This window comes from Tricharina praecox, assembly GCF_024521635.1.
Source record: "Tricharina praecox strain CBS 144465 chromosome Unknown BZA05scaffold_47, whole genome shotgun sequence".
In the NCBI taxonomy this organism is placed as follows: Eukaryota; Fungi; Ascomycota; class Pezizomycetes; order Pezizales; family Pyronemataceae; genus Tricharina; species Tricharina praecox.
This window is the reverse complement of record NW_026250449.1, coordinates 23,067-41,391: the sequence shown is the minus strand read 5'-3', so window position 1 is coordinate 41,391 and position 18,325 is coordinate 23,067. Positions and strand designations below refer to the sequence as shown.

The following is an 18,325-nucleotide window of genomic DNA, read 5'->3' as shown; positions in this document are numbered from 1 at the left end:
CACTACTATGGCTGGCTATGAGCCTACGACAACTGTAAATCTCGTAAATACCTGTCGCAGCGTTGCGACAGGTGATGATATCGAGAGGATACAAAAAAGTCATTGAAGATGCGGATATTTATGGTAATATTGAAAACGTAACAAAAGTAGCTCCCTCCGGCCTATGCCTCTTCCATGACCTCGTCCATGTCCGCATCCACCTCCATATCCTCGTCCCCATCCATTCACGCTTCCACTTCCATGTTTCCGTCCTGGTACTCGCCCTCCCCCATGTCCTCGTTCTCGTCCTCCGCGGTGACCTCCATATCATCCATCTTCTCGTCCACCCACATGTCCATCCCCATGTTGATATTGATCTCAATGTCCACGTCGATGTCCATCTCATCAGCGTCGGCAGCCTCGGCTCCGATGCTGACCAAACTATCCATCATGTCAGCCATTCCGGCCAGGAACTCGCGGGCCTTGTCGTTGCAGGGCGAGGCGGAGGTGGAGGCGAAAGTCGTCATTGTGGGGGTCGTAGGGGTGGCCATTGTTACGGTCGTTGGTTCGGACGGTTTGGAGTAGAGATTTGATGATCGTTAGGTTATTGATCGTTGGGGGTTATAGATCGTCGAGGGTTATTGATCGTCGAGGGTTATTGATCGTCGAGGGTTATTGATCGTCGGATGGATGGTGTAGGAGGAAGAAGAGAGAGAGAGAGAGAGAGGAAGAGAGAGATAGTTGGAGTGGAGAGCTCTCGCGTGCAGAAAAGACAAATCACTCGGTGCTCGAGCTGAATCGCCGTTCAGTCGTTAGTGAGCCTTGCCGCTACCACCGTCGAGGCGTTTGATGTCACTCGCTGTAAGTGATATATTGTGAAGCGCTGCCGGAGAAGCGCGGTGTACCTAATTAAAGAACAAAAAGAAAAAACAAAGCGCATAGTGGCTAAGTAGATAGGAGGTATGCGAAATAAATTGATGATCTCTGTCTTTTGAAGCACGGAGCAGCGGGTAAGTACGATAGCCTCCATTCGGACAAATACTCCAGCACGGAGAAACCAAAATTTCCATTTTTACAGGAGCGCATGTTGCATATCGGTGCCGGACCGCGGTCGGCATCTCAATATTTATACCTGGCTACAAGCCTATGGTAACTACTACATGTATCTGGTAAATAACTATCGCGGCGTCGCCACTCTTGACGAGATTGAAAGGATATAAAAAAAGTCATTGAAGATGCGGGTATTTATGGTAATATTGGAAGAAGAAAAAAAAAGACAACAATTCCCGAAGCCCTATGCTATCTCCATGTCCTTGATCATCATGTGCGCACACATCTCCATGTCCCCATCCTCGTCCATGCCCGCGCCCCTCTCAGTGTCCTCGTACTCGTCCTCTTGCTCCCCCATTTCCTCGTCCTCGTCGTCCGCCGTGACCTCCATCTTCTTCATCTTCTCCTCCATCCCCATCTCCACATCTGTATCCATCTTCATCCCCATCCAAAAGTCCAGCTGCATCGCCACTTCCATGTCCATGTCCATGTCCATCTGCTCATCGGCGTCGGCAGCCTCGGCTCCGTTCCCGCTCGCCATACTATCCATGAGCTCAGCCAGTCCGGCCAAGAACTCGAGGGCCTTGTCGTTGTCGGCGGAGGCGGGGCTCGCGGTATCCATGGTGGGGGTGGTAGGGGTGGCCATGGTTTCTCTCGGCGAGGGAATTGCAGAGGTTATTGGTTCGGATGGTTTGGAGTAGACAATTGTTGATCGGTTGGTGTTATTGATCGTCGGATGGATTGTAGGAGGAAGAAAAGAGAGAGAGACAGAGATAAGAATTTGGGGGGGAGAGATTTAGTAGTAGCGAAGCGTAATCTTACGAGGTGCTGAAGCTGAATCGCCGTTGAGTCGTAATTGAAACTTTTCGCTACCGTGGCGGCATCAGATGTCACCCGAGGCGAGTGATGCGCATGCAGCGCCGCCCTAGGACCCACGATGCAGCAGGTAGTTACGACAGCTTGCCTGCCGTGTGTAAGCCTTTTCAGGTTTGTAAGCAGAGGCCAAGAGTTTCATATCTACAGCAACGCATGTTGTGTAAAGCCGTCTCGAACACACAGCCTGCAAGTAGGTACATAGTGAGTAGAGCTAGCTACGACCCTACAACTATCTGGTACATAACTGGGGTGCATCGAGACGAGCTCGAAAGAAGACAAAATCATTAAGGATGTAGTAGTCCGCGATTAATTTGAAAGAAAGAAAGAAAAAGATAACTGCTCCCGGCGCCCTACTAGGCCTCATCTTCTTCCTCACCCTCCTCCATGTCCACGTCCTCCTCCATTTTCTCCGCCCTGTTGTGAGCCTTAACTTTCATCATCTGTCCCTTCTCTCCGCCTCCCATGTGGCTCGTCTCGCCATTCATCATTTCCTCATCGGTGGCGGCAGCGTCGGCGCTCTCGCTCGCCAAACTAGCCCATGGTTCCGCCAGTAAGGCCAAGATATCGAGGTACTCATTATATGCCTCTACACGAACGCATGTGGCGTATCGGTGCCTCAAGTTGCGGACGACATGCCAAGGGTTAGTAGAGCTGGATACGGCCCTACGATACCTCTGTATGTAATGACTAATAAATGAGAGCGACGAATGGATGCGAGCGGATGTTTTAGACGTCGACGGCTTGACAGATGGTTTACCTCTTACTGACTCTTCCAGCACTGGCCACGCGCAACCACCATCTTTTCGGCGACGACGTCCGGCCCCTCGAGAATAATACATATCACACAGTGACCGGGCATATTATCGGCACACACACATATTATGCGGTGGCGGGCATACATGCACGGCGTGAATAACATCCTGTGAGTCGAGTCTGGTGGGGATCCTTGATTTATCTTTCTGCACTTTCTGCACACTAGAGATGCGTCGTGGCGTGCTCGAAAACATACAAAATCATCGAGGATGGAGTTTTCGCGATACATTTGAAAACGAAATAAAAAGATAACAGCTCCTGAAGACCCAGGCATCGTCCTCTATGTCCTCATCCTCTTCCCTGTCCTCGTCCATGCCGGAACCCACCTACATGTCCGCGTCCTCGTCCTCGTCCTCCCCCATGTTCAGAGATGTGGCCGTTGGGTAGTGCCGCTCCCGATGGGGCGCCGGGGCCAGTGTTCTACATAGACCAGTCCCGACCAAATTTGGTATGGTCTGGTCGGTCGGGATATATCCCGAGCAGAAAAAAATCAGGTCTGGTCGGGTCGGGTTATATCCCGACCGACCCGTCCAGTCGGCCCGACCGGTTTGGTTTATGTAGAACATTGGCCGGGGCGGCGCCACCGGACGAGGGGCCGCTAGCGGCAACGTACGGAGGTGTATATATAGAGGCCTACCGCCCTGTTTATAGACATGTCAAGTAACCGATTCGATATGTTTGACAGGGGTATTTGGGGTAATATTGAGAGAAAAAAAGAGAAAAAAACGCTCCCTCAGGCCTATGCCTCCTCCATATTCTCGTCCTCCTCCTAGTACTCGCCCATGTTCGAATCCGCCTCTATATCCTCATACTCGTCTTCATCCTCCCCCATGTCCTCGTCCTCGTCCATATCCTCCATCTTCTCCTCCATCCCCATCTCCACCTCCATGTTCATCTCGATGTCGATCTGGATACCCTTCTCGATCTCAATCTCCACGTCCATCTCCATCCGATCGTCGGTGTCGGCAGCCTCGGCTGCGACGCCGACCAAACTATCCACGAGCTCGGCTGGTGAAGCGAAGAACTCGAGGACCTTGTGGTTCGAGGCAGAGGCGGGGCTGGCGGTCTCGATGGTGGGGCTGGTAGGGGTAGCCATTGTATCTGGCGTTGGGGAAATTGTAGAGGTTGTTGATTCGAACGGTTTGTAGTAGATAATTGTAATTTGTTGATCGGTGGGGGGTTGTCGACCGTGGGATTCGTTGTGTTACCTGTAGGAAGAAGAGAGAGAGAGGGAGAGAAAGAGGGGGACGAAGTTGAGGAGGAGAGATCTCGCGTGGAGATTAGATAACCCACGCGGTTCTGGTGCTGAAGTTGAATCGCCGTTGATAGTCGTTATTAACGCTTGTCGCTGCCGGTGAAGCATCTAGCATCACTCGCTATCCCGAGTGATGGCTGCTGGGGTGACGCCGGAGAACCGCGGAGCCGCGGGTAGTTCCGTACGATAGCTCTGATTCTTTATGTCCATGGACTCCAGTATGTAGGATAAAACTAAATTTTATATTCTACGTGAACGCATGTTACTTTTTTGCGTATCGCTGCCGCGAGCCACAGCCACCAAGCCCTTGGTAACCTAGTAGGGCTGGCTATGTGCGGTGTTCTACAAGTCGCTTGCCCCGCGGGCCGGTCTATTTATAAAAAACCCATTTTGCCCGGCAGGCTAGAACACATACTTTATTTCGGTCCGGATGGACTGGACCGGAACATTCCAGTCTCCTTCGCCTGTTGGAGGGGAAAAGCGTAATCCGTCCCGTTTGTGGTTTTGCTGAACGGGGTCCTGCAGTCCGGCAGTAAACTGCAGTTGACTCCAGTACGTTCTGTCCGGCCATCACCCGTGACATGTCGGGGGAGCGAGAAAGACTCGTGAGGCACGTGTCGGAAATACGGAACCCGGGGTTTGGATAAGGTTATTGCTAAGTACCGGCTTCCTGTCGGGACAGAGGCTCTCGTCCGCCTTTCCGCCGAGTCGGGCTCACTCGGCTGTATTTAATACCATCTGCGTCGTGATGAACGAAAGCGTTTCTTGTTCTTCGTGATGGAGGGTTCATCGGTGATCCATCATGATGCGTTGCAGGAACGCCGTCACTCGCACTTGCAATCGTTTAGTAGGCGTAGATAGTATCGCCGTGAAGAGCCTGCAGATATGCATGTAACTATATGTACCTCGCAATCGGAAGTGCGGAACATGCCATGACATCGCGGCGAAACAGATAAACTGCAATAGCATATGTCAGCAACGTTCATTCGCTTTGCTCCGCTTCTTCCGGATGCCGGCCACGTTCGCAACCTCAGCAACGTGACTCGATAGTAGCATCCTGTCTCGCTCCTTCCCGCCGTTCCGGTCATCTACTCTACTGTTATATTTGCATGATTGCATCCCTTCACCCGTGGTACGCGTGATTCACTCTCTATCTCTCGTCCCCCACCCTACGGTTATGGTTGGGTTGGTTACGGTGACGTTGGATTATGCATCACCGATGATCCCCGTCCCGATAGTCGACCCCTGTTCGGATCCCGACTCCACCGTGACCCATGAGATGAGACAGGAATGATGAGACCACCCTGCCCGATCACCGGATAACATTTACCCGGGGAAGTATTTGTTTCCTTCGTCTAATCATCATTGCATTCGACCTTACTATGTATAGATCATGGCAGATACTGTACATACGATAGGTATCGGGCCCTTTCCATCAGCGGGGAATAAATCCCAGCGGCTCGGACACCGGGATACGCATCCACTGGCGAGTCAGATTCGCCTCATTTCCCGTATATGTATGACCTCTGGCTCGCGAGTCGTCATCCGCACTCTACGTGAACCTCCGCAGCCGCGGCTTACCGCTAGCGCAATAATTATGCCTCGGCGAAGTGCCACTGGTCTCTGTCTTAGTCTCGGCCCCGCTACCGAGAGATGCCCCTGCCCACCGGATGTCGCACCATCTCCGGTGGTGCGGGCTGGCGGGCGAAAAGGCTTATTTTTCCTTGCAGCCTGCAGGTACCCCGCGTGCAATCGATCGAGCGTGCAATAGATGAGGTGTAGCCTGTAGGACGTAATCGCGCAATATATCTGTCGCGCCAAGGTTGAGGCTTAGGTTTTTTTTCTAAGGCGGGGTAATGGTACATACCAGAAGTTGGAAGTTGGAATGGGGAATATGCTGGCGATGCATACGGATGCCGTTTGTTCCAGAGGAAGTCCACGGAATTCCGGCAAAGCTATGGAACGGTAGGTTCAGGGCGTGGAGTTGAAACAATGGACCGCGCGATCTCCTCAGCATCGCAGCATCTCTGGGCAGTCATTACTAGTAGACCGGGAGCTTCACGGAAAGCTACAAATACCAGACGGATCCCGCGCATATCCATTCCACCTCATCAACCGTCATTCACTCATTCCTTTAGCCCACCTCAACGATGCCACTCATCACGCCCACCCTCCTCCCCCTCCTCCTCGCGCTCTCGACCCTTTCCGTGGCAGTGCCACATTCACCACTCATATCACGAGCAGATACGTCCTGCAGCGATATCCACATCCTCGTAGCGCGCGCTTCCACCGAGGCGGCGGGCGATGGGGTAATCGGCAGCGTCGCAGCGGCAGTGATTAGCAGCTCGAGCAAGACGGTGACGCAGGAGGCAATCGACTACCCCGCGCTTTTGTCACCGTATGACACCTCCTCGCAGGCGGGGACCGCGGCGGTAAAGAAGCAGTTTGCGGCGTACGCGGCTAGCTGCCCAGACGCGAAGATCGTGCTCATGGGGTACTCGCAGGGGGCGCATATAATCGGTAAGTAGTAAATGCGGATGCGGTCGGGAAGACGACTAACAAGATGGCAGGCGATGCTATGTGCGGCGGCGGCGGATTGCTTATCGGCGCGAAGACCGAGCCGATGGCTTCCAGTCTCACGTCGAAGGGTATGTCCCCCTTCCCTTCCCTTCCTCACTCTTCCCCGCTAACCTCCCGCAGTCGTAGCAGTCCTGCAAATGGGCGACCCCCGCCACACCAAGGACGAAACCTACCACGTGGGGACGTCGACAGGCAGCGGGCTGTTCCCTCGCACGAGCGACCAGAGCTGCGAGTCGTACGCCAGCGTCTTCCGTTCTTACTGCGACTCTGGAGATACCTTCTGCGACTCGGGTTTGAATACCCTTGCACATCTGATGTATGTTACGGTCTATGGCACGGCTGCTGCGAGGTGGGTTGTCGAGAAGATTGGAGGTTAGGGCTGTGGATAGCCGGGGGTGGTGGGTGTAGGGTCGATTTGGGTGGGGTGGGATCGCTGCAGACTGGTCTGTGGCGCTACCTCGATATATGTATAACAGTATATACGGGCGACGATAAGATTGTGAATACCTACCTAGATGGAACGTACAAACTGCCACCTGGCGACTGAAACGTGGTGAGATAGCTGTGATGCAAATCGGTTTGATGAGGTAACAGAAACATTGACCTTTCAGCGAAGCAGGAACATACTTAGCAGCACTACCGGATCGCAAGACCTGCAAAGAGCACGATAATAATTATCGGTATCAAGGAGGTGCCCCTTCCAGCTCCTCCGGTAGGCATCGCCCCAGGCGATTTCCATATCCGTGGGGCCGGAGGATTGCAGGGTGTTTATTGGCTTATCCAGTTCCCTACCGGATAAAGAATATTCCGTAGTAACCACAGCGGGCGAATCTAATATCAAGGTGTTCCACTTTGAAACATATTCTGCTTCGTCAGCCTATGTCAAAACGAGTGATAACATGGGCTATTAGGTGACCGGACTCCGTATCGTCACGTGGCGGTCCTTCAAGGTCACTCGATTTCGCCCAGCACCTGATTATTTCTTATCTGCCGCTGGGCTATCGTTGCAAAGGCTGGCGGAGAGGAGGCGAGAGAAGGAGGAGGGCACTAGAGCTGAGAGCCCCGGGCCACTCCCGCTACACACTCGAATCATAGTTTGCGTATATACTCTATCATACCTACGTGGCTAACATAGGCACCTAAAACCTACGAGCACACAAATCCAGAGTTGCTCAATTACGGAATCGAGCTGGAACCCAAACCAAGCTATTCTCTCGCAAAAAAAAGATTACGTTCACGGCAAGTTCTTGGTCAAGTCGTTGCGAACGCATGATCGTATCACAGTAGTCCGGGTACAAGCTGAGCGCACGCGATCTCACGCGGCGAGTGATCGCTGTAGTACATCGTTAAGTTAACCCATGCCGAAACCGTGGGTTGAACCACAGCCCCCAACGAAAAAAAACCTTCACCACCCCCGGTGGGGTGCAGTGTTCTACATAGACCAGTCCCGACCAAATTTGGGTATGGTCGGGTCGGTCGGGATATATCCCGACCAAAAAAAACTTGGTCTGGTCGGTTGGGATAAGTCGGGCTAAGAAAGTATACACATTGAAATTTGTACCCTTTCCAATCACCTATCTAAACTAGATCGTCCTCGCATAGGGTAGCCAACATCTCCCCAATTTCCTTCAAATCCGCCTGAGTCGCCGCAATCATCCCATCCCTCTGCCAGCATTCCTGTTGTCTGCCAGCATTTCTGCGACATTTATAGTAACATTTCGGACGCCCAACACTTCCAGCATTGCTGTGGTCGTCATTGACACATTCCGGACGCACGACTATGACAGAAAATGTTGCGGCTGATCAGCTTCTCTGTTATCCCGACGTCGGCCGACCTGGGCCGACCAAGCCTGGCACGGTCTGGTTGGCCGGGATATATCCCGACCTACTAAAGCCTAGGTCTGGTCGGTCGGCGTATATCCCGACCAGAAAAAAATCAGGTCTGGTCGGGTCGAGATATATCCCGACCGACCCGTCCGGTCGGCGCACCGGTCTAGTCTATGTAGAACACTGGTTGGGTGGCTTGGAAACCCCGAAAGCTGGACCGGTGTCTAGCTAACTCCGCCGGGTGCGTGACCACTCGGCCACGCGAGGTATTTTCAGTGCTGAACATTTACTATGCGCGGTTATGAACACGTCGCGCCAACATGAGCCGCAGGCGTAGCGACCACGCAGGCCTCGTAGCCACCGATGAAGAAAGGAACTTACAGTTAACAGTAATTGCACAAAGTAATAAAGTTTTGGATATTAGTAAACGAGCTTATGTCGGTGATTGTAACAGAATTGGACTGATAGTACACTGTGCTGGCCTCGCCATCCTTCGCTGTCTGACTGACCCTGATATTCCTACTATATATAGGCCATGCAATCGGCGAGGGGAAATGAGGGAGGGAAAGCTCCTCGCTCAAACACGGCTGGATGGAAGACTGTTTGTATTCACTGAAGCTCTTGAAGATTTGTAAGCCACCCGCCGGCCCCGGGGGTGGCTACGGAGCACAGGATAGCACTCGGCAGTGGTCATCACGTGACACGCCTTGACTGCGCTGCTGGCTTTTTTTGCTTCGCCAGGGAGACGGGTGAAGTTTAATTATCATTGGATTGCATTCGATATTAGTAGATCATATTAGATGAGGTACATATCCGCTTCCACTTCCCAGCTGTTAGCATCGACAGTTGGCCATGATACTACTTCTTGAATGATTGGTAGAATGGACACAAAATGGATTTTGATAATTGCTTGATGAGATCAGTTCATGACTCCGCACTCAGAATCAATGAATAAACCAAAAAAGAAAGTATCAACGGGAGCAGCGATTGACATTCAAGAATCGTGACCGCGTCGTCCCCGACAGCAAACGATGCGCCAGCTGTCGGAGTAGATTTAGTTCTCAGGCAAGGATCCACCATACGCCCACCGCTACCCCGCCCCGTAACGACTGGCACCCCAAGTCAAATGTCGTTCCTTCGCACAGCGGCCAGAGCAACAACATTTGGCCAATGGCGCATGCATCTCACTAATGCATGGCCAGGAGGTAAGACCTTTACTCTGAAAGGAAGACGATCTCCGCGTAAAACATGGAGGGCAGTAAACCACGTTATCCGCGTATAACTTGGGGCTGTAGTAGACCAAGTTATGCTTCTTTGGTTATTTATTTGCTCGTCCAAGACCGTCTGTAGCCCGTTTTCGGAGACATGGGCCTTGGCCACGCATGTGGCATGTGTTTCACACATGACATGCATGGCCAGGAGGAAAGACCTTTGCTCTCGCGCAGCAAAAGAAGAAAACCTCCACGTATAACCTGGGTGGATAGTAGACCGGGCTATACGCGCCGAATAACTCGGAAGTTATGCTTTCTTTGTTTTGTTATTCCTTGTCAAAACGAAACCGTCTGTCACCCGGTTTCGGAGAGACCATCCACCGAGAGCAAGTCGGCTCTCACCCGACTTGGGCCCCCGGAGGAAGGGGGAAAGAACTTGTGCCGGTAGCACAAGAGAAAACTCCGATCGTTTCCAGCTCAGCCTCGAGGGTTGGATCTGTTTATTGTCGCTGCAACCGTCTACTTCCGTATTCAACTCGAAAGTTGAAACCTGGTAGTTCTTCGGTATTCAAATGATTGCGGTATTCACTCCGTATCAATCGCACCCTACTTTTTGCTACTGTATGTGTGTGTGCCGATATTAAGCCCGGTCACTATGTGATATGTATCATTCTCGACGGGCCGGACGTCGACGCAGAAGAGATGGTGGTTGTGTGTGGCTAGTCTCCCGCTCAACGCCATTCAACCTCATCCACCCGCTAGCGCTTCAACCACGCTGACCACTCCTACCGTTATCCTGCTTTTTCTTCCTTTCCCATCCATCATTGTTCCTCTCGTACTGACATCACCATCAATATTTCGACACCATCGATATTACGACACCATCGATATTACGACACCATCGATATCACGATATTACAAAAGCGCTTCTCACCGCCAAATCTGCGGTCACCATTGCTCGCTACTCCTAGCATCAGCCACGCCTTCCCTCCCGCATAATCTTAAGCACCTGCCAGACAGCCGAGCTCGCGACCAGAGGGCGGCGACAGTCGGGTGGAAACCGACCTGTAATCTGTCGTTCCCTATTAAGGCCTAATTTCACGATAATCAAACCCAAAAAAACAACGGCGTGTGAAAAACCTGTGCCTCACCCGGGCTCGAACCACGGCCGCCAAACGAGCAAAAAAAACCTTCACCACCCCTGGTGGGGTTGGCTTGGAAACCCCGATAGCTGGACCGGTGTCCAGCAAACTCCGCCCGGTGCGTGACCGTTAAGCCACGCGGGTTTTTTCCGTGCTGTCGATTTCTACGCGCGGTTATGAACACGTTCGAGCTCTGCCAAGGGCTAACACAGCGACGAAGGAGTAGTACTACTACGTGCCCATTACATACGGACATGGCTTCACATTTTATAGGTAGACCCGCCGATCTAGCGACGACTTCGTAGTATCTGACACCTGTGAAGCTTTACGACTGCGTTTTTAGGCCCGTGAAAGCACAGATCTGCGAGGTGTCGGCACAGGATTACCGCCTAACTATTGACTACCGACCACGATCCAACCATTTTAATGAGTTTACGGAGGAGGCAAGACAAGACATCTACATACGGCGAAACGGCCCGCATGCATTGCCTTGCCGGTTGGGTTTGGATTTTGTATGTACCCATCGAGATTCGGGAGCGAAGAAGTCTAGGCCAGCTGCACGCCCGCCGGATCCCTTCCGAATCCGTGCTACTATAGTGATAGAGTAGCCACAGCATGCCCACGCCCGTCGCCCGTGGCAGGGATGAATTCGTTCATTCAAAAAAGGCCATCCTCCGCTTGCTACTATCAAAGTTTATGTAGTGTTAGTAGTAGTATATGAGTAGTGTACACACTCATGCTGTAGGAGACGGCGGTGGTTGTTAGATGTAAAGGTGTTTTCTGAAGAGGAAAGTCTATCTACAGGAGTTCCTCATATACCCCAACTTCTGGACCCCAACTCGACCCGGGTTGCCCTCCCTCGAGATATGAACCCCACACATGCCACGGTGTGTGGTATGTACCCTATACTCAACATTGTAGGCATCTTTCCGTTCCGCGGCCGTCGCCCGCCGGAGGTGTAATCTATAGTACTCCCGAGTATCACTAACGAACCGCTTCAAGCGTGCGACAACTACTGGTATCTGGTCAGGCTACATACCTGTCGTGCACAGTACGACGAGCTCCAAAGGATACAAGAATAGTACAAAGTCATTGCGGACGCTTTTATTTTCGATAAATTTGAAGGAATACAGAAAGAAGCAAGGCTCACTCGGAACTAAGGCTCCTCCGCCTCCTTGTTTTGAATACCGTCCTGCTCCTCTTATCCTCCTTTGTGGTTCTTTTCTCCATCCTGCTCCGAGTCAGCGTTAACATCGTCCTCTATTGCGAAATTGGCAGTGAGTTTGGCCAGGAAGGCCAAGATTTCAAGGAATCGCGGTAAGGCTAAGGTGGTTGTTATGGTATGACTCGCCCACATGCCCGGTTTGTCACACATTCCAATTTCAAATACGGAGAGGGTAACCGCCCTAGTTGAGCCCCGCATGTAAGCTGTAGGGCTAAGTTGATGGTGTTGAGGGGTTTGGCGTCGAATCCGTTATAAATTCCTCGTCTTCATCTTCCGAATCTATCTTCTGCTCTTCACTCACAACCAAGTTGCCAACAAATATCAAACACCACTTGGTCATTCCAAATCGTAAGACAACCATCATCGCCTTCATCGTGTTTATATTACTGACTTGCAATAGTTCAACAACACCCCACCAACAAAACCTCGGTCGGTCTTGAAAGACGGTATGTACCATCGCCGATAACCCCACCGCCTTCACCGCGCGTGACTACGAATGCGCAATAACAGACCATCGTCAACCCCCGGCGACAAATGTCAACCATTCCCAACGATTCAAAACTCGTTTGGAACGCGGTCAGCAAATGTCGCCAGTTCCCCCCTCGCCCAAAGGCCAAGGTACAACCGCACGCCCGCACCCATCTGATCTCATACACTAAGCGCACCTTGCAGGAGGTCGTCAAGGACTCGGTCGCGACCGCCTGTAGCCCCGTAAGTTCTGGAAGTCCCGTGGACAGTACACCGGCCCTGCCGGCCTCGCTCAGGGCAGTCAATCGGCCGCCTGAACTACAGTCCACCTGTGGACTGTGGAGCGGGGCCGTCGCGGCAGTTCCGTGGACAGCACACCGGCCCCGCTGGCCCCGCCCAGGGCAGTCAATTGGCCGCCTGATCTACAGTCCAGCTATGGACTATAGGGCAGGGTTGTCCCGGACTGGATATCTGGCGACCCAGCTGCGGGGGCGGGGCAGGGAGGGGCAGGGATGGGCAACGGCATGGAAGAGATGAGGGAGCCCGTTGAGTAACGGAAGGGCCAAGGCTCCGGAAGAGTTGAGGGAGGGGTTTAGTCAAGAAACGAAAAAGTTGAGAGAGCGGATGGGTTGTATGAACAGGGTGGATATTTCCATTATGCAGATTGGCCACCTGATATCAATGAATACATAAACACAATGTTCGAACGTGCATCTGACGACGTACCCACTACCCACGTAACATCATACATGGCAGGTAGTATGGATAGCCGTACTACCGTTCTCATCGCACACATCGTCATCGCGACACTGAGTAAATCCGCAGCCGACTACCTAGTACCTACTGGAGGAATTTTTGCTTCCTGATGGACTGGACCCACTCTCCCGCGCGAAAACAATTCCTAATTCATCAATACACCGGTGTAAGTAAGAGATTGCCAACAGCAAATACCTACCTATATTCACAGATTACAGTTTGTATCTCCACTGTCGAGCGCAAACCTTACCTCCGAGTGACGAGTCTCCGAGGCGGGCACCCTAGACTCTGGACTCTAGAGGAGAGCAGTCGGTGCTATGTATGAATAGGGGGAGAGGACAGGCTCGAGGTCGAGCTCGATAGTTCGGTATATCGGTTGTGTATCCCAGGTTCGCAGATGAGGAGGCAGTTTGGCCTGCTGCCTGGTCAGAATGTGCCGGACTGTTTGACTTCGAGGCTTCGTACTAGGTAATCTATATAGGTAGGTGTAGGTATCCCACTAACAGAGTCTGGCTCCCGTTGAGCGGCAGATATTACTCCCTATCTCTTTGAGCCATTTTAGTTTCTCCCAGTATTTCCGGGGGTGACGCATGACTTATCACCCGCTCTGCGAGCGATAGATGGTGACCAATCTGATAATGCGTGGCGAACCTGACGAGTGACAATTACAGTGATACCCACCAACGTATCTTTACACCAGTAATAGATCCATCCATACATGCCGCTCGCTTCCTAAGCCCTTTCACCTTCCACAGTCTCTTCCCACCATATCTACGGCACGGTCCCCATTGACAGTATCCCCAGTGTCCCGGAAGAAGTGATAAGTTGCGCAGACCTTAAGATACACAACCACCCTGCAGGCTGCTGTGAATGTAGGAGGGACAGCAGCGCTTACCACTATTACTAACGGCCAACTCCCGCATCCACTCTTCTCTTCTCGTTACTTATCTCCAGGCTTGGGAATAGTCCGTTAGGACGGAAGACTATTGGGGCCCAGCGGCGCTGTCTCGTCTGGGACGAGAATTTGGCCGCACGACTCGGGTCTGTCCTAGGTTCAAAAAGCCAGGGGACCGAGTGGGGCCCCATGGGGCCCGCAAATTCTTAGTGCGGAAGCGGCTGCTACTGAGGCTCCGTTCATCTCACCATTATCTCATCCTGCTACCACACAAAGTTGACAACCATTATTTCACTAAAAATTTGAGGTAACAAGTGTTCATCTCAACCCATTATCTCGCTATTGCGTCAAGTAGGGCTGCGCCACATACACACACACACAAAAAAAAAGGGGGGGGGAGTCTCCATCGACAACTTCAACCACTACCATCACCACCACCATGACGCGAAAATCAACGAGAGTACATATATTTCAACAACTAGAGCAGCAAAAACTCCTGTCTCGGCAGGAAACTTGATTCTTCGGAAGATTTTGCAACTTCTGGAAGCTGAAGACTATGGAAGCAATGGTTTTTATTACACGCGTCATCCGGGAAGCATTGCCAGAGTCAATCAACTCATACAGTCAGAGTCATCGAAAGAATGACTCTAGTAATGGGAGGAGTGGCTGTAGTCAATGAACAGGAATGACTCCAGTCACCGAACAGAAATGACTGAGTAAATCCGCGAGATTCCCAGTGGAAACGCGTAATCCATTTCATTTTTCCATCGCATTTGAGGCTCCAGGACCTATTACATAATAGTTCACCTCAGTAGATGTGGCGGTGCTCCAGAAGTCTGGGCGCTGAAACGACATAAAGCGACATAATGCTAAAAGCATTATGTCGCGCTACGTGCTTGGCACATCCACATAATGAGATAATGGTGAGATGAACGGAGCCTAAGTGTACGGTGCCAGCTATCCGGAAAATTTTGGCCAGTGAAAATTTTGGATCCGATCGGACACGGGATTGAGCAGCGAGCAACGGACATGCATATAGTGTAAGATCTGCCGGCAGAGGTGTCTCCTTGGCCGTCTACTTCCTATATAGTCCTCTATTCCTCGCCGGGCTGCCAACTCCTTAATTCTCGCCGTGCTGCCAACTCCTTTGCGTCATTCCTGCCTGCTGCACCACTGCGCCACTGCGCCACTGCCGCAGGCTAGTACTACCGCCAAAATTTCCAGGCCCAAATGGGCCCCAATCGTCCTCCGGCTTGCCAGGAGCCCTATAGTCCTTGGTATTCCGGGCCCGACAAATTCTGTTTCGTCCGGGCATATACTAGGACGGACGGGACGGACGACTTCCAGGCCTGAATATGAGATACCAGAAGAACCAGCCGACACGCCCGCCCGCCATTAAACAAAAACAACGGGTTTAAGTAAACAAGTAAAAAGACATAGATTACAAAGCAAAAAAAATAATGTCAGGCCACAAAACCGCAAAGACATCAGCACTCCCAACGGATTAAAACCCGCGAAAAAAAACCCTGAGAATATCAAACACTCTTGTGTACCTGGCGTTCCTCGTACTTGTCCGTCAACCTCCGGACCTCGTCTTCATGCTTGACCCTGCCAAGCATGACAGCGGGATTATTACCCGCGACCTCATTTTACCAATTACTCCTCATCTCCGCGTCCTCCTCGATCCACAGTATGAGGCCATGGCGGCTCGATTCTCGCGCTTCATTCTGCGCCACTTCCTCCTCTCCACCTCGGCATGAAAGGCCTTCCAGCACCTCGCCTCGGTCAGTTCCAGCTCCGCGTCGGTGGGCCGCTGAAGCACCAACCTCATTTGAGAGTACACCACATTCCAGTCCTGGCACATGTCGACCCAGAACGTCCTGGCCGTCTACTCGCGGCTCTGCGCCGAATTGTTCGCCTCCATGGCGACCCTCGCCAGTATATCCGGCCTTCTGGCCGCACGGATGAGATCGGCGTCGAACCCGAACTTCTGCTCGACGTAGGCGCACACTAGGGATCTCCTCATGTCGCCGTGAGGGCTGTGAGGAAGATTCGAGAGCAGCTCGCTGTCTCGCACCCCCCAAATCTCCTCGGCCGAGCGGATGTCGATGATGGCGTACAGCTCGTGCAGCTTCTTGTCGCCGGGGCGGCAGCAGCGGATGCGCTGGTCCATCGCCGCGGGCCGCGACGACGGTATGTGGCAGTATCTGCACCGTCTTATGAGCCAGCGGATAAGTACGTTCCGGAAACAGAAGTGACAGAAGGGGTAGAAGCGGTTTGGTGGTGTCGTAATATCGATGGTGTCGAAATATCGATGGTGAGGTCGGTACGAGAGGATCGATGATGGGAAAGGAAGAAGAAGCAGGATAACGGTAGAAGGGGTAGAAGCGCTAGTGGGTAGATGAGGTTGAACGGCGTTGAGCGGGAGACTAGAGCAGTTGTTCTACATAGACCAGTCCCGACCAAATTTGGGTATGGTCGGGTCGGTCAGGATATATCCTGACTAAAAAAAACTCTCGTCTGGTCGGTAGGGATATATCCCGACTAAAAAAAAATTTGGTCTGGTCGGTCGGGTTATATCCCGAGCACAAATTTTCAGGTCGGGTCGGGATAGGTCCGGCTAAGAAACAACATTTGAAGCCGGAAATGCTCTAAAAACCGCTAGAAACTAAGGATTTTTTTGCGGCTGATAGGATTAGCAGTTAACCCGACGTCGGCCGACCTGGGCCGACCGAGCCTGGCAAGGTCTGGTCGTTCGGGTTACATCCCGACCGGCCAAAGCCATGGTCAGGTCGAGATATATCCCGACCGACCCGTCCGGTTGGCCGACCGGTCTGGTCTATGTAGAACACTACCCCGTCCCCACCTCTAACCCACGGTACTTCAAACAACCGCGGTTCCAATATCGGAGAACTGAGCAACAGCGCTGATACAGAGGCTATCGGGCCGGGACTCGAGTTACAAAAAGGCAGCCATGTTCCAAACTGGCCACCGGCGATTACTGCTACACCGAGGGCGGCGGCGGACTCTATCAGATACTAGGTATGCATACACGCTCAAATGTTAAGAGAAGCTTCGGGAGAAGAGAAGTGGGAATATACGCGGCTAGATACATAATTTTGGAGAGCCTGTTTGCACTAATTTACACATGTGGCTTTGCGGAAGAGCCCACTTGCCGAATTCTTTTGATATCACTCATTGCCAACCTTCGTGCGCCAGTCCAAAACGGGCCAAGCTAGTGAGGTCGAACAAATATATTACCGCCGGACATGTAAGGGATATATGCTTCACCTCTTACAGACTTTCGTAGCGACGACGTCCGGCCCGTCGAGAATAATACATCCCCATCCACAGTGTCCTCAGAGTCCTGGAAGAATTGATAACCTGCGCAGAGCCTAATCTTCGCAACCACCCTGCAGGCTGCTTAGTAGTGGCAGCGGTGCTTAACCCAATCGCCAACCAACCACCAACTTCCACTTCCACTCTAAGCACTCTTCTCGTTCCTAAGATTCCCAGATTCCCAGATTCCCAGACCCCTTCCTTCTGCAAGTGCAAGCCAAACCCGAAGCAATGAGATGGCTGCGTACTCCGCGTCGTAGACTCGTAGGCCATCTGGTGGAGTCCCGCAGTCGGCGGCAGAACACCTTTCTACGTAGATAAAATAAGAAATTCCGAGTGAGAAAGCATGCGCATCGCTGTTCTCCTGCCCTCACTGTTCTCCTGCCCTGACTGCTCTCCTGCTCTCCTGCTCTCCTACATACAGATTACCTAAAGTACGGTATCCGTTAATCTTTCTTTCACCTTCACGGCCGCAACTGTTTCATCTCAAATTCTCAGCATGGCCGGTCTCATCGGTCGCACCGTTCACGTGATTGTACCATGGGTTCTCGGCATTACCGGTACTGCAAGACACTACCGCTACGGTTGAGATTCACTCCTGGTCGGTAATCAGGACTCGGCCATGTGCGGGTGTGCTTCGGCCTCCGGCCTTGGCGCGGTGGTCGGGACGTCGTCTTCACTATCCACGGTACCGGTAACCTGCTCCTGCAGCAACTGCAGTCTGCTCATGGGGACCCGTGAGTGGTAGGAGGCGGCTTTTCAATCGATCATGGTCTGCACTACATTGGTTTTGGGGATGATAGCGCGTAAGTATGAACTGGAGTCTAGTGGATCTGTGCAGAGAACTGTACAGTATGTTCCCAAGGAAGCAAGCTGCCTCGCGGTGAACTTCACGGCAGAGAGGGCCGG

The 18,325-nt window shown here is 52.3% G+C and overlaps 4 protein-coding genes across 4 annotated transcripts; 1 reads left to right on the top strand and 3 right to left on the bottom strand.

The window, feature by feature from the left end:
* Nucleotides 1-224: 224 nt before the first annotated feature.
* Nucleotides 225-530, bottom strand: BZA05DRAFT_422787 (uncharacterized protein; the record flags this gene model as incomplete). The annotated part of the gene is made up of 1 exon (XM_051485820.1): nt 225-530. One exon carries the CDS (start codon nt 528-530, stop codon nt 225-227), a length of 306 nt encoding a protein of 101 aa, XP_051334805.1.
* Nucleotides 531-1,273: 743 nt separating this feature from the next.
* BZA05DRAFT_449460 (uncharacterized protein) lies at nt 1,274-1,675 on the bottom strand (the record flags this gene model as incomplete). The annotated part of the gene is made up of 1 exon (XM_051487363.1): nt 1,274-1,675. One exon carries the CDS (start codon nt 1,673-1,675, stop codon nt 1,274-1,276), a length of 402 nt encoding a protein of 133 aa, XP_051334804.1.
* A 1,812-nt stretch (nt 1,676-3,487) lies between these two features.
* Nucleotides 3,488-3,814, bottom strand: BZA05DRAFT_449458 (uncharacterized protein; the record flags this gene model as incomplete). Its single annotated transcript, XM_051487362.1, has 1 exon — nt 3,488-3,814. One exon carries the CDS (start codon nt 3,812-3,814, stop codon nt 3,488-3,490), a length of 327 nt encoding a protein of 108 aa, XP_051334803.1.
* A 2,309-nt stretch (nt 3,815-6,123) lies between these two features.
* Nucleotides 6,124-6,930, top strand: BZA05DRAFT_449457 (cutinase; the record flags this gene model as incomplete). Its single annotated transcript, XM_051487361.1, has 3 exons — nt 6,124-6,493; nt 6,544-6,621; nt 6,674-6,930. The coding sequence occupies 3 exons, from the start codon at nt 6,124-6,126 to the stop codon at nt 6,928-6,930; spliced, it is 705 nt and encodes a 234-aa protein (XP_051334802.1).
* Nucleotides 6,931-18,325: the final 11,395 nt, after the last annotated feature.